The sequence below is a fragment of the Cyprinodon tularosa genome, unplaced genomic scaffold (assembly GCF_016077235.1).
Source record: "Cyprinodon tularosa strain WSP-4 unplaced genomic scaffold, ASM1607723v1 ctg600, whole genome shotgun sequence".
Classification (NCBI taxonomy): Eukaryota; Metazoa; Chordata; class Actinopteri; order Cyprinodontiformes; family Cyprinodontidae; genus Cyprinodon; species Cyprinodon tularosa.
Genome location: NW_024039342.1, coordinates 331,935 through 358,305, shown reverse-complemented (window position 1 = coordinate 358,305; position 26,371 = coordinate 331,935). Strand labels below are relative to the sequence as shown.

The following is a 26,371-nucleotide window of genomic DNA, read 5'->3' as shown; positions in this document are numbered from 1 at the left end:
CTTATAAAACAGGTGTGACTTTATGTATCTTTGTGAGAAAAAAGGCAAAATAAAACAATAAAATGAACATGTTTCACTTTGACAGCACAGCAGAGGGTTAATCCTCTTGAGCAGGGTGTTATATAACAACTAACTGCTGCTGCAGTTCTGTGACATATGATACGACACCAGAACCAATATATTAGAGATGTTTAATTTAATTATTTTGATCAAGTTCCTGCTGTTATCCTTTTAATGTCTCTGTCTAAATGTGAAGAAAATATTCTTCCTCTGCTCACTTAAATTTTAACTACTGTACTCATATCATGGAGCTCCACTTCTTCCTCGCACGCCTTGCCTTTGCTGTGCCACACACTCAGCTGACATTACACAACAGCGCATAGAGCAGAGCTGACATCAGGGGGAGGAGGAGGAGCTACTGCACAGCATTAAAAACCTTCCCACACAGCTATAAAGCTTTTATAATCAACCAGGTTGCAGATATAGAGGAGATAATCTGAATCAATCTATCCTGATGGCTCCAGTTAAGGAGGGGAATCCAGGTAAGCTTTCTGCATGCTTTTTTTAAATAAGAGAGAAAGCACCTACAGTGATATCAGGATGGTACTAGTAAACTGATCTTGGATTAGATCTTGGACACATCTAATTTTTGTAACTTTTGCTTTTGCATATGATGTAGATCAGTATAAGGTTTTCCTCTGTGGACTAGGACAGTGATGGGTACAATACAGGACATAATGTTCTCTCTGCAGCTAAACTCCAAGAGTGTCAGGTTCCATTTGTATACGCTCTTTTGTTTAAATGCATCCCTCCCTCAACAGAACTTTTAAATTAAATATACTGTAGATGCAGCAGGACATTCCCTTTTACTATGAACTGCTGTCCTACTGCAATGGTTTGCATAAAGCTGCCTCTCTATGGTCATTCAGGCAGCTGTAAACTGCACCTCTTATAACTGATGATTGGTAAACACGGAAGCAACAGCAGGTAACTCAAAACTTTATTTTTACAGAACATACCTACGTCATTGCAAAAGGGAGGCTTTAAGAGGAAGTGCATTGGTTAGAAAAAAATACAGAAAATAAAAATACAGAAAAACGCTGCCTGCAGCATATCTACTTTTTCCTTCTAACACTTTATTGTACATTTTCCTTGCTAACATGTTAATTAGACTTTTTACAGTTAAAGTGTTGCTCCTGCCAACCTATATTACAGTGTAGCCACCCAGTTTCATAATCATTTCAGGACGTCAGTCAGAATGAATGAATTATTTACCTTTCTATGCAATGAATTTCATTACTCTTATAAAGAAGCAAGGCGATTCTGCATTTTCCTCTGGATATGACTTATTTTTCCCCAGTAAAGTTACTTGCAACTACTGCATTAATCATCCTTCTTAGTAAGTCCTGCTACATTAAAATGCAATCGATTAGGTAACATACTGCTACAGAAAAATAATATTCTAGGTATGATTCAAAATGCAAAAATACTTGGTTCTCTGGGGGATTAAATAGCAAGTTTAATAGTGCTGAGTTTTAATACCTTGATTTATATACAAGTTTTAATGAGAAGAAAGGAAGGAATTTAAAGCTTCCAGAAAGCAACAAATAGCAGAAGAAGCAGAATGTGGCCTAGATCTTATATTACCTCTTTCTAAATGGGAGTCAGCCAGTTTTAATTTCCACCATAATTTCTCAAAGCAAAGCAGATGGGTTAAAAAAAAAAAATCAGCAAAATACACTCTAAATCTACCAAACATTATCTATCAATCAACCAAACAGTTGTTGCTACCATATTTTTTAAAACTGGTCCGACTTTGGTTCTGATTCAGCAGAACAAAAACCTCTAGCTTGGTAGGTTATTGTTTTTCTTGTGTTAGTTTGTTTCATAAAACTGGCATAAGTAAGGCTTAGCTTTCCAAGTCTGATTTATTTTATTATTCTTTAGGTTTTTATAAGCTGGATCGCTCTAAGTCTGACTCTGTTACTATGGTAATTATCCCAGTTCACTTTGCCTGATGGGGACCGGGTTTACAGCCAACTGGGTTCAAACTGTGTGTCTTCTTTCTTGAATCCAGCTCCAGGGGGCGCTGTAACTGACAGGAAGGGTATCAACTTCAACGTTTGGACTAAATGTTTGGTTTCTTTGAAACTTAAACAAATATTTACAGAATTACCAAATTTTTAAATCGCCTATTTGACTTTGTGATGAACATTCCCCTCTGCCAATAAAAGGCATCCTCACAGCGGCTCAGAGATGGCCTGTCTGTTTATAGAGGAAAGAGCTACCTTAAAGGAATAGTACACCCAAAACATGATTAGCCTTCATTTTCTACTCACCTCCATGCTGAACAACACTCTGGAGTACTTTTTTGATATCTCAAATGCATCTGGAGATCTGGGAGGCTTCTTGCTGTCTGCTGACATTCAAATAATGGAGGTCCATGGCGCCCGAGACAGAAAGGTCCATAAAAGTCCACAAAAACGTGTCAATATTCCTCCATACTGCTCGTCCAATGTAATCCAAGTGTCCTGAGTGGGTAGCATCCAGAATTTACTCGAAACGAAGTCATTTAGAATGTTTTTAGAGCATAAACAGTAGTGTATAGGATTTCCTAATAGCGCCCCCATGCGCGCTCACGATTCTACGGAAGCCGGCAGACCAAACCAGCGCATTCAGCTCGGCAAAGAACTCATGCTCTTCCTCAACACTGAAGTCCTCAGACATTTTTCTTTCGTTGTTTCTTTCTTTGCACAGGTAAACAGCACATTTCTTCTTCTACGCTTGCATTATCGGCAGACCAGACGCTGAATGCGCACTTTCTTCCGGTTTGGTCTGCCGGCTTCCGTAGAATCGTGAGCGCGCATGGGGGCGCTATTAGGAAATCCTATACACTACTGTTTATGCTCTAAAAACATTCTAAATGACTTCGTTTCGAGTAAATTCTGGATGCTACCCACTCAGGACACTTGGATTACATTGGACGAGCAGTATGGAGGAATATTGACACGTTTTTGTGGACTTTTATGGACCTTTCTGTCTCGGGCGCCATGGACCTCCATTATTTGAATGTCAGCAGACAGCAAGAAGCCTCCCAGATCTCCAGATGCATTTGAGATATCAAAAAAGTACTCCAGAGTGTTGTTCAGCATGGAGGTAAGTAGAAAATGAAGGCTAATCATGTTTTGGGTGTACTATTCCTTTAAGGAGTGCTTAGAATCAACCAACCTTTGTGTCTTTCCTGGGTCACATCTGCATGAATGTCACAGGTTTTCTAGAAAGGGTTACTTTATATGAATGCCTTAATTGGACCTCAGCACTCCAGCAGAACCATTCTCCTGACACTGCATGGGCCTGCACCTCCTCACCGGTATAGGGTAAAGTCGGGCATCGACAGTCTTCCCCAAGTCTATATGACATCACTCTTTTTTGTAGCTGCAGTTTAATTAATACAAATAGTTCAAATAACTGTTCATTCAGGCCTGAATCTGTTAATTAAAGCTTACTATTTTAAAGCTACAGTGTGTAATAATTACAGGCATATAAAGTCAGAAATTTAATATATTATACATAACTATGTTATTTATCATCACCTATGAGCTCAGCCTTTTAACCATAATATTTGCGTTGCCTTAGAATTCGTTATTTATAATTACATAGGAGCGGGTCTCGCAGCCATGGAGGCTGACATCTTTGCGCTACGGCAAGCGCAGAGGCAACAAACTAGCGATTGCGAGATCTCCCATGACGCTCGAAAATAACTACGGCAAGTTGAGAGAGATTAACTGAGACGGTACTGAACAGTAGATGGCAGTATTATGCCTGAGAATCGTTTAGTCTGCCTGAAACCAAAGAAGAAGAAGAAGCAGGTATACTGCGCCTCAGTAACAAGAAAGGTGAACAAGGCGGCAGGCGTGAGTGACTTTGCAAACTGTTTGGCACTGTGTGGCCAAACATCAGACGAATGGAGGATCATGCCTACTCTGTATCACAACGAAAAGCGGCGGACACCGAACCCCCGTCATCTAAGAAGCGGAAACACGACGAGAATAAACGCAAGCGTGACAAGAAACGGCAAAAAACACGGATCAACATTGGCACGGCATTTACACGATGGAAGTCACTGATGGAGGAAAAAGGTTTTCAAAGTGACGCTCAAGTTGCCAGTTTTCTCTTGGACAGGTAATTAATCCTACACACACAATTGTCTAATATCACTGCAGTTTTTGGAGTACAGGATGCTCAGACCTGTCTAAAACAATAACATGCTGCGTGATGATGCTGTTACTCTCCAGTATACTTATTCAGCAACGTCCCTGACGTTTCACAGGTAATGATTCAGTAATTTTCTGTAAAATAATTTTCTGGATATATACCTCGGTTACTTCTCTCCGGCTCCTTTGGAGATCTTCAAGCCTTTCCTCCTCTGCTCTCACCCCGCTGGCTCCCCTCTCTCGCCTGGCCCTAGCTGCACGGCCTCCCTGCCTTCGCCCTCGTCCTCTCCCTCTCCCTCGCGTTGTAACCCCCGTGCCACCAAAATGACTTGGACTCTGTAAACGGGGGATATATATTCTTCCAGCGAACACAATCTCGCTGTTAAACTAATGACTACAATTACTTCGTCTGTTTATATCACCATGCAAAGCAGCTCACCAAGACGTCACAACGATGTAGAAAAAATAACGGGTATATTTATTATCTTAAGTCTACATGAAATCTATACCCTACACAGACTAATGAAATACTATCTGTAAAATTATCTATGTAAACAAACCTCATCACTTGAGAGGGTAGGTGATGTGGACGTCGTAGAAGAAATTTTGTCCCGTAACGCTCGCCGTACTGTTGGGGGGGAGAAGCGGTGGGGGGGAGATGTTCATGTTGCTGCGGTCTGTAGTCTGACCGCTAGATGTCGCTGAAAATTACACACTGTAGCTTTAAATTAGGTTTTTGTACTTAGTCAGCCATAAGCAGTGCTTCTTTTGTGTTTTTCACTACAGTTAAATCTGTAAACAGTGTTAATTTCTTAGATTGCAATAATTCATTTTTTCTTCACTTCAAGTAAGATTTTTGCCAATAAACATCTCACGAAATATGAACTATAAGAAGTTAATGGGACTAAAAATATGAGTAAAATCTCCAAAGTGAAACTAGATTTGAATTGAAACGAAGTATTGAACTAAATTTTTTCCTAAAATCATTTCCATATTTACATCAAAAGACTAAACGTTGTCGGAATAAAAAATGGTTCAATGTCACAATTAACTTTGAAATATCTCTGGAAAAAATGTGTGTGTTGAAAAATGTGACAATTTAGGCATTAATCTCTTAGCAATTAAGTTCCTTCTCCCTAGTTTTATTGAGGGTAGCAGTGTTTCCCTTTACTTTTAAAGTAAATTTCTGTCCACCTGCTAGCCTTTAACCAATAAATAAGGTACACGTTCATGTTCCGCCAGGAATTCTTAATAACGTCTGTGATAGACCGCACACTATGCTGATGTGCGTGACAAAACTGATTAGTTGAACCTGTCTTGTATTGGTGAAATTAAGCAAAAGAGGCATTTGGTGTTTGGTGAAGCCTAGTAATCAGGGTTTCACATTTTGTGCTTAAGTTAAGTCTGAAATGGGTGTCCAAGTCCGTTTTTTATGAAACACCCCTCAGGTCTCAGCTTCCCCAACAGCCGGAGAGGAAGAGTCACATGGTACTGAAAAACCAATCAGAAGCAAACTCAATCAGACGTATGGCCATGTCAGTCAGACACCCAACAAGAAAACTGTTACTTCTTTAACTGAATTTCACAAAAGAGAAAGAGAGCTAGAAATTAAAGTCTATTAATGGGCTAAATAAAGTCCTGTCAATAGACATAGAGACATTTAATTACTCTACTGAATACCATAGAATGCATAATACATTCATCACTAAAATCAACTACTCATAAATTAAATACATTTAATAATTTCAAAATTACAAAAATTGTATAATTCATAAAATAGAAACTTGTTTAGATATTCACATACCATAGGAACCTGATATTTAGGTATTGATGATTCTGGTCTCCACATGTTGGAAGGAAATTATCTCTTTGTGGAAGAGTCAAAAATTTGTAATATTGTGGAGAAACTGTTCTTGTTAAGAAAAAGTCACATCTAATGTGTTTGCAAATGCTACTGTGTGATGCACTCACATAAATATTTCACCCAAATATTAAGAATTTTGAAAACAGAACCAAAAACCCGGAGCAGCAGATCGTAAATAAATTAGCTTTATTATACCAAAAGAATATTTATCATGTAAGCTTTTAATAGATGCGTTAAAATGATGAAAAACATGTAAATAGGGATTTGTTATGTCATAAATATACAAACAGTAAATCTTAAAATTTTACTTCTTTTAACTGCTTTAGGGGAAGTTCTTCCATTGCAGTAGGAACATAAATGTATAGAAAAGGAAACAGCAAAAATAGGCACTGAACCTGCTTTCCTAATACTCCCCAAAGTACCTTCACACCTTCTTCAGAATAAAATGATTTTAATACACTTTAAGGAGAATCATTACAAAGTAAACATCCCTTGTGATGTGGCTCTTTTACTTGTCTAGCAAAAACAGTAGTTATATAAATAATTTTTCATGCTTAAAAACTGTAAAAACACACCAGCAGCTGTAGCCAACATTGATTTCAGTCTAGGTGTGAGAGTTGGTAACAGGGGATGTTTTACTGTTTTAGACATTTTGATCCGAGGAAACAAAGTGCATATTGGTTTAATGAGATCATTTCATGTTTGACTCCTCCTCAGCCTATTTCTCACATGGGTAAAGGGGATATGTGAATATACTGGGGCATAGAGACCTGACTGACTGCTGACGCACACCTGAGCCAGCAACAACCTGAATACATGTATTAAAGTGAGGGACAGCATGTGCAGCACATTGCTTTAAACAATGAAGCTGCTCTGATCCAGCACAGCCACTCTTGTGTGTAAATACATGATAACTCAGTGCTAAACTGGATATATTTGATCTAAGTAAGTTACCAAATGAAGAATGTTAATAAGCTAATAAAATTGAGGGGGACTTTTTTAAACAGGTCTCCAGGGTGTTTTTAATTAGAAAAACACTGTAACTCATTAAATGGAGACAGATGTGCAGAGTCTGTTTATGGTTTGATTGCCCTGTGCATTGAAGGCAACCAGCTGGCAGAAAAAAAGATAAAAGATTAGATTGCTAAAATACTGTTCTATGTCTAACATGTACAGTAGCAGACAGGTACTCCAACTGAGTATTAGGGCCAGGCTAGAGATTTTTTTTATTTTTTATTTTGGGAATAAACCTAAATACATGTATAACAAGAGTAAAGTTGTAACATTACAAGAAAAAAGTCATAATATTACGTGAATGAAGTCATCATACCACAACCCGTTTCAGAAAGAAACCTTTGAGCTCCGATCAGCATATGAAGGCCGACCAGCACCACCGAACAGCAACCTGAGGCCACTTTGACCTGCTGCCCAATTTGATGCTGGTGTGCTAAAAGATTTCCTTATTTGTGAAACCAGAGCCAAAGTATAACTTCACATAATGCTCAACATTCCTTATTTTAGGGAAGACAGTGCTTCTCATAGGAGTTGTCATAAAATACAGTTTTATTCTCGTAATTTTAGGACCTTATTCCCTTAATATAACAACTTTATTCCCTTAATTTTATGATTACTCTCATAATGTTACAACTTTATTCTCAATACTTTATGGCTTTATTCTCATAATATTACGACTTTATTAGATAGATTAGACTTACCCAAATTTTATTTGTCATAGTATAAAACAAAAGGAAATTTCGTTTGGAACAGCTCTCTAGACAATTTTATCTTTTTTAAAAATGCGGCCTTGAAAAATAGTTAAAAAAAAATAAATATATAAAAACAGTGAAAAAACATATGACTGTAAATTTACACTTTATTCTCATAATTTTATGACTATTCTGGTTGCGACTTTATTCTCTTAATTTTACAACTTTATTCTCGTAATTTTATGACTTTAATCTCATAATGTTACGATTACATCTCAAAATCGAAAGAAAAAAAAAATCTCGTACCTGGCCCTAATACTCCATCGTGAAGTACAAACACAGTGCAAATGGATGAATTTACAGGAAATATGAAATGCCATGAAAAGACAAAATACATTCAAACCACATGCAAAGAAAGGAGAAAAAACCCTGCAAAAAGCAGACAAGACTGCAAATTAAGAAGAGATGGAAACCAGCTCTTCAGAAGTGCTTCAGACCAATAAGAGGAGAGACTCATAAGCATATATGGTACCAGGACATTGACATCACCATTTAATTATGTCTAAAAAAACAGATCTGATGCAAAAACATAACATAATGATGATTTAGAAAAAAAAAAAAAAAACAAGGTAAAATTTCCTTGATATCTTAGATCAGACAGCTTATTGGATTATCTCCTCCTAGTGGTTTGGAGTCCTTTCACAATCATAGATAGTTCGCAGGCTTTCTTGACTATTAGTTGTTCTTAATAGCTTCAGCCATTGTTTTCCTTTGAATGTGTTTCTCTGTGTTGGTCTAATTTCTGAGTTAGCACGTCTCATTTTTGTGCATTTGCACCCCTAGGCCACTATATTTTACACCAGGATGTAAAAATTCCTAATTCAACAAGTGTCATACTGTTTACATACCAATGCTGTCCAGACTGTGGCTATAAACTACATCATCTGATGCTGCTAAACAGCGTTCAGATTTTGAACTTAAGAAGTTATCTCACATGGAAAATATTGTGGCCTCTTCATGACTCATCTCTGTTTTTCCAATAACATTGAAGTCTTTCAATCTAAACTTTTCCTGCCCACTATTGTTCCACATGTCCTTTTAAATCGCAGATTTCCTCTAAAATCAGAAGATTCGATTCAGGCAATAATAGGGTTATTGAAAGCATTAGCAGCCATCTCCTCCACCATCATAACAGGGGTATCCAAACTGTGGCCACAGAGCCTATCTGTTATATGTCACTGTTATGATTTTACCAAAGAAGGTGAATAAACAACAGTTTATGAAACACATTTTTTAAATTCCATTTTTATATTTTATTTAAAAAGCGAGCCGAATTAACATTCTTTAATTTAACACGTGTCATACTGATTATTGGGAGTTTAGGGTTAAACATTTCTTCTCTTTTCTTTTAAAAGATCCTGTTAAAACAAAAATATGATTTTCCTGCTTTCTTACAACAAATTAGCCTTCAATATTTACATAGAAAATAGCAGCTAAGCAATTGTTTTCTTAAGAAACTGGTTGTCAGCGTGTGTTTTAATGATAAATTGTTGCTTTTTTGTACATTTAATCTCATTTTTGAGTAATAACAAGTTTGCCTTGTTATAGTTTTCACCTCTGTTATTTTGAATTGCTCTTTTGCTGAAATAATCCTGCCGTCCTTTAGTACAGTATGAAACCTCACAAGTTGGTTTGTCAAGGAAAAAAAAATGAAAAAACTGATGGAACAAGGGAAGCTTGGAAGAACAGAAGGAACAGGAAACTGATCAGTGTTGTACAATCTTAATATGTCAGATCTTTGTTTTAACATTTAACATTTTACATTAGATGAATGCCTATCACGTATCGTGGGCGATCAAAAATAAAGTCCTGTTTGTTCTAAAGAAGTGGATTGTGCAAAAAGGCATCATTGATCGAATAAATAAAAGTATTGATTTTTCTTTTAAACTTTTGCTACTGTCTTTCCAGGAAAAATTAAGTCAGACTCCTATTTTATTTTAAAATATTTCCTTTAACTGATACCATTGAGTAAACAGCGAATTCCCCCCATATTGTTTTTTCTTTTCTATGTGTAGTTCCATGACTAAAAGATGAATACCATCTTTAGACCTTTAAATTGACTTAGTGTTAAATCAAACAAATCTTAATTGTAAATTTTATTTACCAGTGATACAAATATCTGTCCTCATTGCGCTCAAACTTCTTTTTGACTTAAGGTAAATCTAAAAAAAAAGAGCAAGCAAACTGCATAAATTGAGTGGGCATTTATCATACTGCTTATTGTTTTCATGACACATTTCTAATCAGAACACAGATTTATAGTTTATCAGATAAGTTAGAATTATCAATGTTTTATACTGTTGAATTGTCTTTTTATTTTTACTTTTACTTTTTTCTTCATTCATTTTCTTTCTCTTTTTTCATTGGAGGACTTAAAAAATAAAATAATATAATTAAATAATTGTAATTTTTGCAAAATAAATCATACATCTTTATGTAACTGTTGTTGCAAAGAAACCTGTTTAATCTTTTATATTTTGAAAGAGTTGTATTTATTTTGATTGTATGGTTATAAATGCTGTGGGAGGCACAGCTATGCAGGTCCCTAAGTTTTATAAATGGTTATTTTAGTCGTTCATCACTATAGTACCACTAAATATAAGATTCATTCATTCAGTTCTAGTTATAAAGATACCTTCTAGGATTTTCTCAATTTCAATAACATATTTTTATGTTTTGCATTCAGAAACAAATGACATTTGGAATGTAAAGAAGCATTCAAACTCTTCAGCTGGATGTCTTCAATAATTGAAGTCATTCCTCTGGTACCAGGGGAGTAAGATATGCTGTGAAGCAGACAAACAATGACACTGTGTTATTCTGTAATTGTCATGCAATGTTGTAAAAACTGTCTGAAACTGATCTAAAAAGTTGTTGGGCTTTTTGCTTTGATTATTAACAATCATAAACAAGTCGTTAAAAGACTTCCTCTACATTCCTCTATACCACATAAATAAGCCCAGTCTAAATGTGGTAAATTTACAGCATCCAATTGGTCTAACATGTATATTTCGGGTATGTGAGTGGAAAAAGTCAGAATTATTTTATAGGAGTGGACAGGCAGGAACCAATGTGCAGAGAGGAGTGGATGATAGCGGATCAGTTAGGGGTCAATCTACTTTGCACCAACAGGAAAATAAAAAATCAAAATGTCTATAGTTTCCAAATAAAGACAAACTAGCCTCTCCTAAAGCCGTTGCTAATAAATAGACAAATATATTTACTCATCCATGATCTCCAAATTAAAAGTATAGTGGGTGATCTTTCAGCTTCTAGTTCTGAGGGTCTTTATGCTTGGTCTGCTCCTGCTGTGCATGAGCCCTTCTGGTGCTTATGCATCCAGTTAGATTTGGGTTCAGCTAGCTCCAGTTCTCACTGTATACTATAAAAATGTCAGAGTTACAAAAAGAAGATTTTCAAGCTCATTAAAATAAGAGGAATCCCTCACAAGAAGGAAATATAAATCTGAGTGTACTTGTGGTATTATTAGGTAGGACGGTCTTAAAGATCCACAGTTATTCAAAAAACAAACTGGTCATTTCTTTCTTACAGTTCTGCAAAAAATGTTCAATATACTTTTGTCAGTAACTATTCTGCATAATTGTAATATATACATATACTAATGCATACTTTTACATAGATTTAGTTGTTGTTTTTTTTTATCTGTGATACATAGAAGGCTCCTGGATGACTTGACGAGACATATGGCTTTCTCTACTCTCCTGTAAAAAAGAAAAAAAAAGAGGGTGGCCAATGATTAAGGGTGGCCATGGTCACCCTTGGCCCCCATCTAGCTCCACCCCTGGAAGGAAGCTGTATTAGTTAATCAGGGAAAGGACAAATCAGGCCTGGAGTCGAACCCAGGACTTCTTTTGCTTTAAGGCAAATGGTACTAATTACTGTGCCACTACACACCATTATTACCAGAATCTCTGATGTCAGGAATTCATTTAAAATAGAATGTTTAATAGCTCAAGAATTATAAAAATTTTTAATCTAATCTACGAAAAGATCCAATTTCAGTTGAGAAATGTAGAAAAGTACCAACTGAATCTTTAAAAAAAGTCTTGACAAACACAACAGCTTAATTGTAGTTGCTAGTCAATGCAGAGAAAAGTCAGTTGGTGAAAGGTTGTTATTCTTTGCACACCCATCTGATCTGAGCAAGCAAATTAGCAGCAAGTTATTTTATATCTGTAGAGATAAAGAAGGTACTTGTTGTATTTCTTCCAGATGAGGCCAAGTGTACTGACAATACCAAGACCAAAGTAATAACAGGACTGGAGTGTATCGCTCCACTTATCAAGACAGCGGAGGAAACCCCTGAACCAATCACCACCACGGTCCAAGGCACTATCCCATCCTGGATCAATGGTAACTTCCTTCGCAATGGACCGGGGAAGTTTGAATTTGGAAACACACAGTAAGTAGAGAAAGCAGTTAACTGTGCACGCTTCTCAACATTCATCCTGACATTAGTGTTTCACTATCAGCTACAACCATTGGTTTGATGGGATGGCCATGCTCCACCAGTTTAAGATCCAGAAGGGCCAGGTGACGTACATGAGCCGCTTCCTACAGAGCGACGCCTACAAGAAGAACAGTGAGAGGGATCGCATCATGATGTCAGAGTTCGGTACTCTGGCGATGCCTGATCCCTGTAAAAACTTCTTCCAGAGATTCCTCTCTCGCTTTGAGATGATGGGTAAGCAGCAGAATGGATGGATTGTTAAATAATGTTTGACAGAGTGTGAAGAAGAAGGAACACAGTGTTCTTCTTTGTCAGAATCCAGGAATGCTGCTAGATTTTAGTTTGTCACTTAACTTTTTAAACTTCTTTCAGGCTCTAAATAAAGGACAGAGTTTATTCTTTAAAAATGATGAAGTATGAGATAAAGACAGTCGACAGCTTAGCTTAAGGAATGTGCATCAAGCGTAGGAACAAAATACATTTCAATCCTTGTTTGTGCAAACCCCTCTGTTCTCCAGCTGTGTTGGAGTGAAGCCTCTTAAGGAATTCTGTCTAAGCTGCAGTTACATAATAATGAAATATAGCAGGGAGCTAGGGAGGGGAAAACGCTTTATATAACCCGCAAACTCCACAGAATAACTTCAAGCTGAAAACTCTGTTTCATAAGCATAAAAGCAGAACATATGTCCTTTTTTTCGCTTCTGTTACAGAACCCACAGACAATGCCAGCGTGAGCTTTGTAAAATACAAGGGTGACTACTATGTCAGCACAGAGACCAATTTCATGCACAGAGTGAACCCTGAAACCCTGGAAATGGTGGAAAAGGTACAATCATCATCATCATCAAAAATATATTGGAGTTATTGTTGCAAGCAGAAGAAAATGGAAATTTAAGAACAATCAATCCAGTTTTCAGAAACCTCTTAGTAAAAAATAAAAAATAAGTTACTTTGCTGTTTTCTTAATAGTTTTTTTTTTATATTTTTTATTTTATTTTATCAGAATTTATTATTATTTTTATGAATTTATATTTTCAATTTTCGTTTTTTTTCTGTTTTTTTCAGCTTTACCTGCATTCTCTTTGCATTCTTTCCAAAATGTGTATTAAAGATCACATTTACTGCACTTCAAGCCCAATACAAATGTTGCTGACCTTCTTGCAGATAAATAGAAATCCATCTTTGCTCCCAACCCATGAAGTGAAGACAGGTTGAATTTGAAAAGAATGCAGTTCCTGAAACTCAATCTGAAAAAGATCAACTTGAAAAATAAAGTTTGTAAATATATAATCTATAAAAAACATAGTGAAAAGGTAAATCTGAGAAAGCAACAAATTTAATCTACATTTTTTTAAGTAAGTTCTTTAAAGCTTCATTAATGGATTGTTTTTTTTAATTTTCATTTCCAAAATGTGTTTTGTAATTTCAACAACAATGGAAAAAAATTCAAGCTAATTTAAGAACCTTTTTTCTTTTTATGGAGAGAAAAACAACAACAAATGGAATAAAAAAAAATAATCACAGACAAAAGATACAGAAAACAAATTAATTTTTGTAAAAAAAAAAAAAAAAAATCCAGGTCAAGCATTATACCTCTCTAACAAAATACAAAAACAAAAACAGAACACAAAAAAGGTTTTGTACATTATAATATCACCCTAACTTTGTATTTCACCAGACTGTGTAAACAAAGAATATAAATTAAAAAAAGATAGCAGAGTTAGTAGGGGTTTCGCAATGATCTATATTAAGAGAAAGGTTTAATTGCAGGGGCTTTATTAACATTTAATACATTTACAAAATCAGAGAGAATTGGTAAAGATTTTATAAACATTTATGAACAGGGAATGTAAAAAAAACAAATTGATAATATTATGTTGTTAAAACTATCCACAACTAGAAGGGAAACAGTTCTCTTTCTAGTGGCTGGAATTTCTTAAAAAATAGACAAAAGCAGGCAGTTTACTTTTCTGGTTGTTTCCATTCTCAAAGTGACAAAAGTTGACATAAGTACACGTAAAAAAATCCACAAAGGAGTAGGAGATAATTTACTCAGGCATAAAAAGCAGGAGAAGATGCTTAGACTCATGGTTGTGAAATATTGGGGGGCCTATTAAATCTGCACTCAAAAAATATTCAAAATGTTTGTACAGAGTAGTTTAAATAACGAATTACGCTTGGGTACTTTTGGCAGAATCCTAATGTTTTTTTTTTCTTTTTTGTTTTGTTTTGTTATGACTTCATTAATTTACTTATATTTGCTTTTTATTAAGTGTTCGAAATAAATAAATAAATGAAATGAAATGATCAAACAGACCTAATAGCAGAATCTACACACCTCAACTCTCCAGCGGCAGCCATTGTTGTTGTCAACCAAGCGCGCTTTGGTGACGTGGTTGATTACGTTACTGTTGATCATCTGTCCATCATCGTATAAAGCCCGCCCTGACAATTTGATTGGCCCACCAGATATTGTGCGAGCATACTCGCGCTACTATTAAGCAATGCCAGACCGAACTTCCCGACCTCAAACGTTGTGGGCAGGACTTAGTAAGGAATGGCACCCAGGCTAAAACTTTTGTACAACACGTTAAAAACAGACAGATGCCTTCTATTTTCCAGGTTGACTGGAGCAAGTTTATTGCAGTGAATGGAGCCACTGCTCATCCCCATTACGACCCAGATGGCACAGCCTACAATATGGGAAACTCCTATGGAAGCAAAGGTCAGTTTAATAACACATATTAGTGTTTTTGTCTTTTTTTTTTCTACTTTTTCTTTTCTTATCTTATATATAATGCTCATCCCTAAGCCGGCAATTATCTCATCTGTTTCAGGAGCTCTGTACAACATCATCAAAGTGCCCCCTAAGAAAACAGAAAGCAATGAAACCCTGCAAGGAGCCAAAGTTCTCTGTTCAATTGTTCCAGAAAACAAGTCCCATCCCTCCTACTACCACAGCTTCGGTGATCCAGCCTTCTTCCTTTTAACTAATTGTCGTTTTTGGCTCTCAGCTCTAACACCATCTCTCTTCATCTTTTTCCTTTCCAGCCATGTCTGAGAACTACGTCGTTTTCATCGAGCAGCCAATTAAGATGGACCTCCTGAAGATAGTTACATGCAAGATAAGGGGAAAGGCTTTGAATAAGGGAATATACTGGGACCCGAAACAGGACACCGTCTTCCATCTCATTGACAAGCGTACAGGAGAGGTTAGATACAATTTTAATATTGGATTTTTCCATTTTAGATCAACATTATTGTCATTTTTGTCCCTTTTTGATTTTGTGTATTGTCGTCTAGGTCACTCCCATTAGGTACCACACCAAAGCGATCTCCACCTTCCATCAGATCAATGCCTTTGAGGAGGACGGCTTCCTCATGGTGGATATGTGCTGCGCAGATGGCGGCCAAGCCATCAGCAACTACCTCATTCAGAACTTACGCAAATCAGGAGAGGCACTGGATGAAGTCAGTAAAACAACCTAACCTGTCGTATTAATTTGAATAATTAGAATCAGCTTTATGCGCTGTGTTTGTACAAAAATTTAGCTTTGCTTATAAAGACATGAAAAACATGAGCTGTAGCTGATGTCAGGGGTTCTCTAAAACAGAAATGTTCGCAATATTCCCAGGTGTATAAAACCACTGACAGAACCTTTCCTCGGAGGTTTGTTCTGCCTTTAAATGTGACCAATGAGACGCCTTTGGACCAGAACCTGAACACCCGGCCATCCAGCAGCGCAACATGTGTCAAAATCAGTGCGGACAAGGTAAAAGACATTGACAGTGCAGTCAACAGGTATGAAATTTACATTTGAGAAACACTGAGGAAAATACTATTTTTTCAACACCCTGCTACTTTGCAAGTTCTCCAACTTACAAATCATGGAGGGCTTTGTATGGAAGTAAATATGTGCCATCAGAATTTGAATAAAAAATACCTCTGAAATTTGAATGTTGTATATTAGTGCTTACTTTTTCAGTATTAAAATAAATTCAGAATATATTTTTAACCTAAAAAAAATTCAATGTCATTATTTGTACATTAAAAAAAAAATTCAGTGTAATTTTTTTTACATGGTTGCAATTTTCAGTTATTAAAAAAATTCACATTCCTATTTCAAAGTGATCAAATTTTCAATATACATATTTTTCACAGTTTAAATTTTCAGTGTTAAAAAATTCAGCATATAAAAAATTCAACTTTTCAAAATTCAAATGCAATATTTTCGTTGTCCTCCAATTCAACTTGCTCAAATTCATTGTCTCAAATTCAGCGTCTAAAAATTCGCTGTAAAAATGGCCAAGGTTACTTCAGGTCACAGACATTAGCAATGGATGTCCGATTCCAACATCCACCTAATCACGTGACACAACCGTCATATTGAAGAAGTACCAGTATCACCCAGGCTGGCGACCATGGAGGCGAACTCAAACCCAACGGTGAGTTTAATGCTTCATATTTCTGTAGTATATTTTATTTTGCGCATGAAGTTTGATACGTTATCTTAAAGCCTGATTTAAAACACTGGTTTGGGCCGTTGTTAATCTTACACCGTGTAGTGCCGGCATATTACTTCTCGCTACCTCCGAGCTAACAATACAGTAGCTGATCAGAGTGGGGTCGGAACTGTTCACAGCCCCTCTTTGAAGCACACAAGACAGCCATATTAGCTTACTACATTAGCGGTAGCATCTCCTGAAAAATTACGACTTTACTAAGACTGCCTGGAAAAGTGGTATTTCTTTTTGAAATAAAACGGGGGAAATTGGGTGGGGGGAGGGGGCAATATGCCGGCACTACACGGTGTAAGATTAACAACGGCCCAAACCAGTGTTTTAAATCAGGCTTTAAGATAATGTATCAAACTTCATGTGCAAAATAAAATATACTACAGAAATATGAAAGCATTAAACTCACCGTTGGGTTTGAGTTCGCCTCCATGGTCGCCAGCCTGGGTGATACTAGTACTTCTTCAATATGACGGTTGTGTCACGTGATTAGGTGGATGTTGGAATCGGACATCCATTGCTAATGTCTGTGACCTGAAGTAACCTTGGCCATTTTTACAGCGAATTTTTAGACGCTGAATTTGAGACAATGAATTTGAGCAAGTTGAATTGGAGGACAACGAAAATATTGCATTTGAATTTTGAAAAGTTGAATTTTTTATATGCTGAATTTTTTAACACTGAAAATTTAAACTGTGAAAAATATGTATATGGAAAATTTGATCACTTTGAAATAGGAATGTGAATTTTTTTAATAACTGAAAATTGCAACCATGTTAAAAAAATTACACTGAATTTTTTTTTAATGTACAAATAATAACATTGAATTTTTTTTAGGTTAAAAATATATTCTGAATTTATTTTAATACTGAAAAAGTAAGCACTGATATACAACAATCAAATTTCAGAGGTATTTTTTATTCAAATTCTGATGGCACATATTTACTTCCATAGCTTTGAAAATGTAATTGTACGTACATGTCAACTGTGATACACATAAGCTGAAAAAATCTAAGTACTTGAACACCTGTCTATCAGCTAGAATTCTGACCCTCAAAGTCCTGTTAGTCTGCCTTCACAATGTCCACCTCCACTCAATTTATTATCCTAATTTAGATGCACCTGTTTGAGGTCATTAGCTGCATAAAGACACCTGTCCACCCCATACAATAAGTAACAATCCAACTACTAAAATGGCCAATACCAAAGAGCTGTCCAAAGACACTAGAGACAAAATTGTAGACCTCCACAAGGCTGGAAAGGGCCATGGGTAAATAACAAAACAGCTTTTTTTCTTTTTTTTGGGGGGGTGGGGGGGGGGGGGGGGGGGGGGGGGGAGGTCAGCTGTTGGAGCAATCATTAGAAAATGGAAGAAGCTAAACATGACTGTCAATCTCCCTCTGACTGGGACTCCATGCAAGATCTCCCCTGGTGGGGTCTCAATAATTCTAATAAAAGGTGAGAAATCAGCCCAGAGCTATAAGGGAGGAGCTGACCTGATAGTAGTTGGGACCACCATTTCCATGGTTATTGTTGGTAATACAGTAAGACATCATGGTCTTAAATAATGCATGGCACGGAAGGTTCTTTTTGTTTTATGCTTTTTTATTGTCTTTAAACTGTCACAAGTACAGAGCAACAAAATGAACTCTCTGCATTTAACCTATCATGATGGGGAGCAGTTGGCTGCCATTGTGCAGCACTCGGGGAGCCTTTGTTCAGGGACCCAGAGTGGCACTCTGTGGGAGTGGGGCTCGAACTCAGACCCTCTGGATTCCAAGCTCTATGCCCTAACCACTAGGCCACGGTCAGGGCCGGTTCCAGCCCTTTTGTTGACCTAGGCGAGATTGGGTTCGGACTGTGCAGAAACACTTTTAACCATCTGTAAGGACACTTAGGTAAAGTATAACTAAAAAACTGGATTGAATCAATGAATGAATTTATTTCAGACAATTAACAAATTTAACACACATTAAACAAATATTAAATAAATCAATTTCAGAAATTACCAAATAACAATAAAAAATTATAAATTTAAGAAATTCTTCAACCAAGGACTACATAAAAAAGTAATTGATAAACATTAAATTAAATTTTCTGTTCCAGTTCAATTAAATCATTTGAACATAAATAGAAATGAGATAAACAAAATTTTCCTCTAAATAAAATATATCAGGTATATTTACCCTGATTTCTGACATTGATTAGTGATTAAAGAAAGGATTAACCCTCTACAAACAAAAGTGCTTTTATGAATACCATTACAAAATTAAAAGTTTGAAGTTGTTTTTTTTTTGTTCACATATTCTATGATGAACAGCCATAACTTCATATATTTTGATGATTATTTGTACATCCCTTTTGAATACTCAATGCAGATAATCACTACAAAATATTTTATTTATATTAGTATCTTCTACCCATTCTCAAGCTAATAATATAGCACATAATTCTGCTGCATATATACTGAGAAAAAAATGATGTCAACATTAGGGATGGGGATCGTTAATATTTATTGATATCGATACCTTTATCGATACTCCTTATCGATCCGAGTCTTTATCGATACCACTATCGATACTTTTCTGTTATTTGGTGGAAAGACGTGGCAACAAAATTTTTTAACAGAACTGGTATTGCTTCTATTGCTTAACAAGTGAGCATAACAAAAACGTTTCTAGCCTTCAATAAACATGGCTAATGTAATAGGCCACTTCGAAATGACATAAAACTAACTAGAATATATTTTCACAATTGTTGGTTAATGTATTGTCTACTGTCACTTTTCATCATGTTTTTAGTGATTAGGAAAATATTTAACAAATAAATAATTGTATTTTAAATTAAATGTAATTTTTAATAAATGTTGGCATCAGTAGTTTAATTATATATAGAGCAATATACAACTGTATTACTCATGTTTCTCGCCAAAAACAAAATGTCCCGTTTTCTTTACGTTACACTTGAACGCATCATGATAACCTAATTGTCGTTTTACTGAGCCAATCTGAACACATCATCACGCAGCACGTCTGAAACTTTATTTACTTTTCAAGCTAACTAGCTTGTATGCTTCCGATTACAACACGGATTTCACAATTAATATTTTTAACTGACCGGACAAGCTACAAAGTCTGTGTGCGCGCTTACCAGCGGTACTCTGAGTGGATGATGAAGACGAGCCCGACCGCGAGCAAAGTTAAGCAAGTACGTTTGCTTACAATTTCATTCCAAAACATTGGTGGACATGCTGCAGTGATTGACGTCACGACTTCCGGGTTGGAGGGCGCTTGAAAAGTGATCAGAATTTTTTCCGATTTTCTCTTAAATGTGAAAAAATAAATAAAAAAACGGTGGTATATTTATTTGTTCATATTTTGCTATTTATATATACGTAAGGTTAAGTCAAACTGACGGACGCTTCATAATGTTTAATTCGCTCTATGATTAATGGGAAGTGAGCCTAAGGGCGACGCTAGAGGGCGCCCCCAACACATTTGTCGCCCTAGGCAATTGCCTAGCTCGCCTGTAGCAATCGCCGGCCCTGAGGCCACCCCTCCCCGAAATGAAGCACACAGCCAGGATAACCAGAGAGTGGCTCTGTAAGAAGCATATCAAGGTTCTGGTGTTGCCTAGCCAGTCTCCACACCTAAACCCAACAACGAATTTTTGGGTTTCGCTAAAGTTTGTCTCTCACAATGGACATGAACCTACGATGACAATTTCAGAAGTAGCAGGGTGTTCATATACTTATTTTCCTCACTGTATGTCACATTTGGTCTTGTTGAAAAAAAAATCCATTATTAACTGGTGATTCATAAAATCTTAATCTCTGTTATTAAATAGGGACACTCTTATTTACCAGTTTTAACACTGTATTATGAAATAATGGATTGCATTCAAATGTCCGAAGGTAATAAAATGCAGCTACATTTTGAAATAAGTGCCTCAAAATGTAATTAATTCCACTGACAGGTTTTGTAACAATGTATGATTAGTTTAAGGTTTTCTGTCAAAGGAAAACCAGCCGATTGCATCCAGTAATTGATTTTGCAGCATTCACTCCTACTAGATGAGCACGTAGAGCCGATAGATATTACCTTGCATTGTGTTGTTGACTCGACAGCAATCCCTCACACCAAGCATGCATGCAGCGACAGTAGAGAGAAAAAACTCATTTTTAACAGGAAGAAACCTCCAGCAGAACCAGGCTCAGTGTGAGTTTCCTTATGCTGAGGCCAGCTGGGAGTTCAAGGAGACAGAAGCAGATACACAAAAGAAACATAGAAGCACCGATCTATAAATAATTTCTATGTTAGAGAAGGTAGCAGTAAACAAACTTAATAGGAGGCTCTAGGTGATAACAGTTAAGCAAACAAGCTTAACTCAATTCGATATTTTCTTAGCCCTGGTGACTTTCCAAGCTGTAGGGTATTTTAGTCAACAAACAAACCATCTTTAGTTTGTGCTGGAAGAGGAAAAAAAATCCTGTGTCGAGTGAGATTTCTATGCTGGTGAAGATTCTCAGTCATCCAGGTCATGGTCATTCCAAAAAAACATTTTAAAAACCACTGGACTTTGTTTTCCAAGTTTGAAGACCTTTCGCTTCCCATCCAGAAAGCTTTCTCAATTCAAAATGTCTGGAGTAGTGTTGAGTTCCAGGCTTTATAGAGTAGCCTAACAAAAGCTCTGTTAAGCCTTAGAAAACATGAAAATTTAACCGAAAACAGGTCCACCCCTTTGTAATGGTGTTAGAGTTGATGCCTTGCCTCTTTCATCTCAAACGCATCGCCATGCAGGTGGTCAGAAGATCTCTGCTGTAAGCCAGGCAGATAACCACCCTAAAAATTCCCCATTACAGAGGCATGGGCCAGATTCGGGTTAATTTGCAGGCCAACAACAACCTCATAGGCTCTCCATTATATTTGTATATACTAGTGTTGCACCGATACCGATACCAGTATAGGACGAGGCCCCGATCCAGCACTAAAATGGTTGTATCGGCATTGGTTAGTAGCAACAAATAGGGCACCGATGCCATTTTGAGAGCCAAAAGTTTATTCAAATATTGTCACCCATTCCAGGTAGGCAATAAAAGGTTCTACTGGAATTACTTTGTATTAGTCTATTTCCTGCTTCACAAAGGTAGACAGCAGCTTGACAAAGCCATGATGGCAATTATTTTACATCCAAGTTGTATGCAGTTCTTTATATATATATATATATATATATATATATATATATATATATATATATATATATATATATATATATATATATATATATACACACATATCAATTTCAAACAGGTATTGGTATGGTATCGGTATCAGCCAGTATGGTATCGGGGCCAAAAACTAGTATATACAGGTATTCATAAAATTAACTTTTCTGTTTATGGAATTTGATGACTCAACGTTCCTCTAAATGAGTGGATCTAACAAAAGTCTGATGATCCTGTTTTTGTCCACAGGTGTTCTGCCAACATGAGGATCTCCATGGAGATGACCTATACCAGTACGGTGGCCTGGAGTTCCCTCAAATCAACTACAGCAGATTTAACACCAAACCATATCGTTATTTCTATGGCTGTGGCTTCAGACACATGGTGGGAGACTCCCTGCTCAAGGTGGACCTAAAGGACAAGACACTTAAGGTTTGTGGAATCATTTCCAGGTTTCTTTGTGTTTATCCCCACAAGGCGGTGCATTTTAATTTGTATTGTGAGTATATCAGGAAGAGAAGGGTGGGTTTGAACCCAGTGTTGCAGAAAGGGCAATTATGTTTTTACTTTGCTGAATGTGCTTAAGTCATCGTGGATTGTTTAAAAATAGAGATGGCCAAATAAACGGACATTGGCAGAGAAATAAATGAATATGTTTGCAAGTCAAAAGGAACATTTGCATATTGAATATTAATTGAGTGAAAAACAAAGGAACGAAAAATTAAGAGGATTAAACTGTAGCTTAAAGTATAAGATTTTAGCCACAGCATCGCCTCTTAATTTTAAAGACTAGGAGCTCATTATCGAACACTAAAACTCAGAATAGCAGAAAAAAATCAAAAATGCTAGGCAGCAGTTTAAAGAAGGGTTTTGATTGGTGTAACACCAATAAAAACTGCAACTAAGTTGTTTTAATTTTAGTAGTTAATACTACTTTTATTTATTTATTTTATTTAAATTTTTTTATTAACAGTGTCCTGTCTGGCAATGTGGCAATAAGAATAATTGTCTTGATGCCAAAAACAGCCCAACAGATTTTGCTTTCACAAGTGGAGCAGTACGGCTATCGCCACAGTGTTCCGCTTGTTTTATGCATATAAATTGCTTTATTATAATTATGCAGGGAGTTTTACAGATTATATGGACACTGCAATGTAAGTAAAACAGGAAAGGAAAAACAGAAAAAAAGGGGAAAAGATGAAAGAAAGAGAAGATAAAAGGGAGACAATGATAAAACATTTTCAGTCTGCTTAATCGCCTGCAAAGAGATGTAAAAAGTACAGCACAACCAACGGACATTATACGAGACATACAATAAAGTAACAACTAGATACTATGGCTGAAGTATAAGTAGTATTATTTAATCTGACATGTATTCACTGCATATGCATCTGTTCACTGCATATTCCTCTGATTTACAAATAGCAAGCAGAAAATAAACTTGAGTGAGAATAGCAATACTTTTATTTTTGAGATTATTAATTAAGTAGGAATATGGTAAAATACAACTACCTCAAAAAGTACATTTATTTTTAAAAGTAACTCAGCAAACTAAATATTAAATAACTTTAGAGGCATAGACCAGTATCAGGTATTGCAGGCAAACAAAGATCTCAACAACTCCCCGTTACTAAGGGGCGGACCTGTTCTTCCGGTTCAATTTCCACGTTTTCTAAACCAAAACAAGGCTTTGTTTGGGCTACTCTATAAAGCCTGGAACTCAACACTAATTCTGAAATTCTGACATTTTTAATTGAAATTATTTTTTTTTTTTTTTACTTTTTCGGAATGACTATGAACTGGATGACTAAGAATATTCACCAGCAACAGGCATAAAACTCTTTTGAACCTTAACTTTAACTTTGCAAAACTTTGCAAAACCAGGAAAGCTGGTTTTCATAAAACATGCTGGAGATTTGAATTAGTGAGGTTTGATGTGTGAATGATGGATGATTGCAGGCCTGGAACCAGAAGGGCTTCTACCCATCAGAGCCGGTTTTTGTGCCGTCGCCTGATGCAGTAGAGGAGGACGATGGAGTCATCCTGTCTGTGGTTCTCACACCCTCACAGGTACATCTCTCCTCATTCGGCCTCATTTGTACTTAAATGAAGTCTTTTTTTTAAATACTATAAACAACAATATCTTGTTTGTGCTAAGAAAAATATATGTATGTCTAAGTTTTTAATTGCATGTTTTTTTTTAATTAACAAATTTTTAGATAACTGAAGGTTATATTTAACATCGAGGGCTTTGTGGTTTTCATCTGTGAAACTTGCTAAATAAATAAAATGTACTTATGTAATTACAACAGCAACATCTGCCCAAGGTGTGTTCAAGAATTTAACATTGGATTTAACCCTGCAAAAAAACTGATCTAAAACTAAATTGATTTTTCTGAATATAATTTTACTCGCTCTTAGTTTGATTGGCTAACTCAAAGTATCTGCCAACAGATTTAACATTTTAGCCTGTCAGATAAGATGATATATCCTGCAACTAAATTAAAAGAATATTTTTCGTTCGTAGTGCAAACTTCTTTTTCCATATGCAGATCATTTTACTTACCTCACAATTTTATACTCAAACACCTATTTCTACTATTTATACTTTACTTGAACAGTAAGAGAAGGGGACTGGTAAATATTTTTTGACAGAATCATATATTGTGAATCACACCATGACTTACGTTAGAAAGGAAAAAATGTCATTTATTGTTCATGTTTACTCAATAAACACAACATTTCAGAAAACAAAGATCAAACTTAGTATTTGTGTCCCTAAATATTTATTTCAATTATGAAGTTTCTGCTTTTCTAAATTAATTTCTTCCTTACAGACTACTTTAATAAACTTACCTTAGCCTTGGAAAACCCTGAATGATATTTTTCATATGAATTAAGAGTGACTTGAAAAAGAAGAGAATTTCTTTATTTCCAAAGCACACATCTTAAAAAAAAAAAAAAAAAAGGGATGGAATTGAATTTTCCTATTTCAGCACCTTATTAGATACCAACTAGAAAATGTTAATAGAAGAAAACAGGAGTTATTTTTGGCCCAATATAACTTGCCCACCATGGATGGTATTTCACAATTTCTCAAGATGTGAGAAGCTTTTGAATTAAATTCTTAATCAAATGTGACCAAAAGGTTATTGTCAACTATGCACTAAAATATAAACTAAAGTAAACTCCAAAGAACTTTGCTTTGGCCGTTCTTGACATGCCTGTTTTGTTTCTTTTTCATGTTCTCTGCAGGATAAAGGAACCTTTCTCCTGGTTCTGGATGCGAGAACCTTTGAGGAGCTGGGTCGGGCCAACGTGCCTGTAAACATGCCTTATGGCTTCCATGGTACCTTCTCTGTCTCTGCATAAACCAGTGCCTGTCAATATTAAAGGGATTAAAGTTACTGAATATAATGCAGTAGGTAAACATTAAGAATTAACCAAAGATATTTACGATATTCACTCACTTTATTAGTAGTATCTTTTAGCAGCTCGGATTGGGTTTAGAGTTACTTTAAATCTTTAATGCAGATATGAAATCAGCCATCAGCCGCAAACTGGATTTACTTTTTTTTCTAAATGAGTGTTGTTGTTTTTTTTTGTTTTTTTGTAAGTGGACACTTTGTTCAAACCAGAAAAGCCCACAAAAGTGAACTCTCCTCAAAGTGAGATTATGGTTCTGCTCGATTTACATCAATTCAAATTAATTAGCACCACGTCCATTTCTATTTCATTAAAACGGCCAATTTCCACCAATCATAGGCTGCAAGCAGCTAGTTAAACGTTGCTGCTTGTGTACATTTTCTTTTACCTATTGTGTAAAAAATTAGGAATTAATGGTAAATTTAGCTCACTGCTAACATGGCTAATGCTACAGCCCATCAAACCAACTTATACAGTAGTAGCCATTTAAAATACCACCACTTTCCTTGCTGGGCTCTTGGCAGGCCCTTGTCTTGTCCCTTAAAAAAAATTATTTTTTAAACATCAATCTCTGTAGGAAAATATTGTTTCTGTCATGATTTGTGGACATTAAGATCTAAAGAGAAGCATCATCTCCTGGTCAGACCCTGTAATTCAGTGAAAGGGTGGAGTCAGAGTAAAAAATATGCACGCCCAGGAGTTTCAGGCAACTGGGCTTCCATTCGGCTGGCGTTTGACTGGTAAGGGCCATTTTGAATGCCTGCTTCTGTATTCAAATTCTTGTACATATGCTTGCAAGAAAAAAAGGGGTACGAAAAAACAGCCTGAAGGAGCTCTAATTGATTTAGTTTCCTCTAAACATGATGGAACAACAATTTAAAGACATTTTTG

At 36.1% G+C, this 26,371-nt stretch overlaps 1 protein-coding gene across 1 annotated transcript; it reads left to right on the top strand.

Moving 5' to 3' along the window:
* Window positions 1-378: 378 nt before the first annotated feature.
* LOC119797910 (beta,beta-carotene 9',10'-oxygenase-like) lies at window positions 379-26,038 on the top strand. Its single transcript, XM_038307172.1, has 12 exons — window positions 379-542; window positions 12,078-12,267; window positions 12,338-12,549; window positions 13,026-13,141; window positions 14,938-15,040; window positions 15,153-15,281; window positions 15,367-15,527; window positions 15,619-15,786; window positions 15,951-16,088; window positions 22,304-22,486; window positions 24,014-24,124; window positions 25,310-26,038. Exons 1-12 carry the CDS (start codon window positions 515-517, stop codon window positions 25,424-25,426), a joined length of 1,656 nt encoding a protein of 551 aa, XP_038163100.1. The 5' UTR covers window positions 379-514; the 3' UTR covers window positions 25,427-26,038.
* Window positions 26,039-26,371: the final 333 nt, after the last annotated feature.

What these genes read in the sequence shown, in the direction of transcription:
- LOC119797910 (XM_038307172.1), top strand. Translation starts at nt 515, where the DNA reads ATGGCTCCAGTTAAGGAGGGGAATCCAG. An exon ending in CTCTCGCTTTGAGATGATGG is followed by an intron (nt 12,550 to 13,025) that starts GTAAGCAGCAGA and finishes CTTCTGTTACAG; the next exon opens with AACCCACAGACAATGCCAGC. An exon ending in TCAAAATCAGTGCGGACAAG is followed by an intron (nt 16,089 to 22,303) that starts GTAAAAGACATT and finishes TTTTGTCCACAG; the next exon opens with GTGTTCTGCCAACATGAGGA.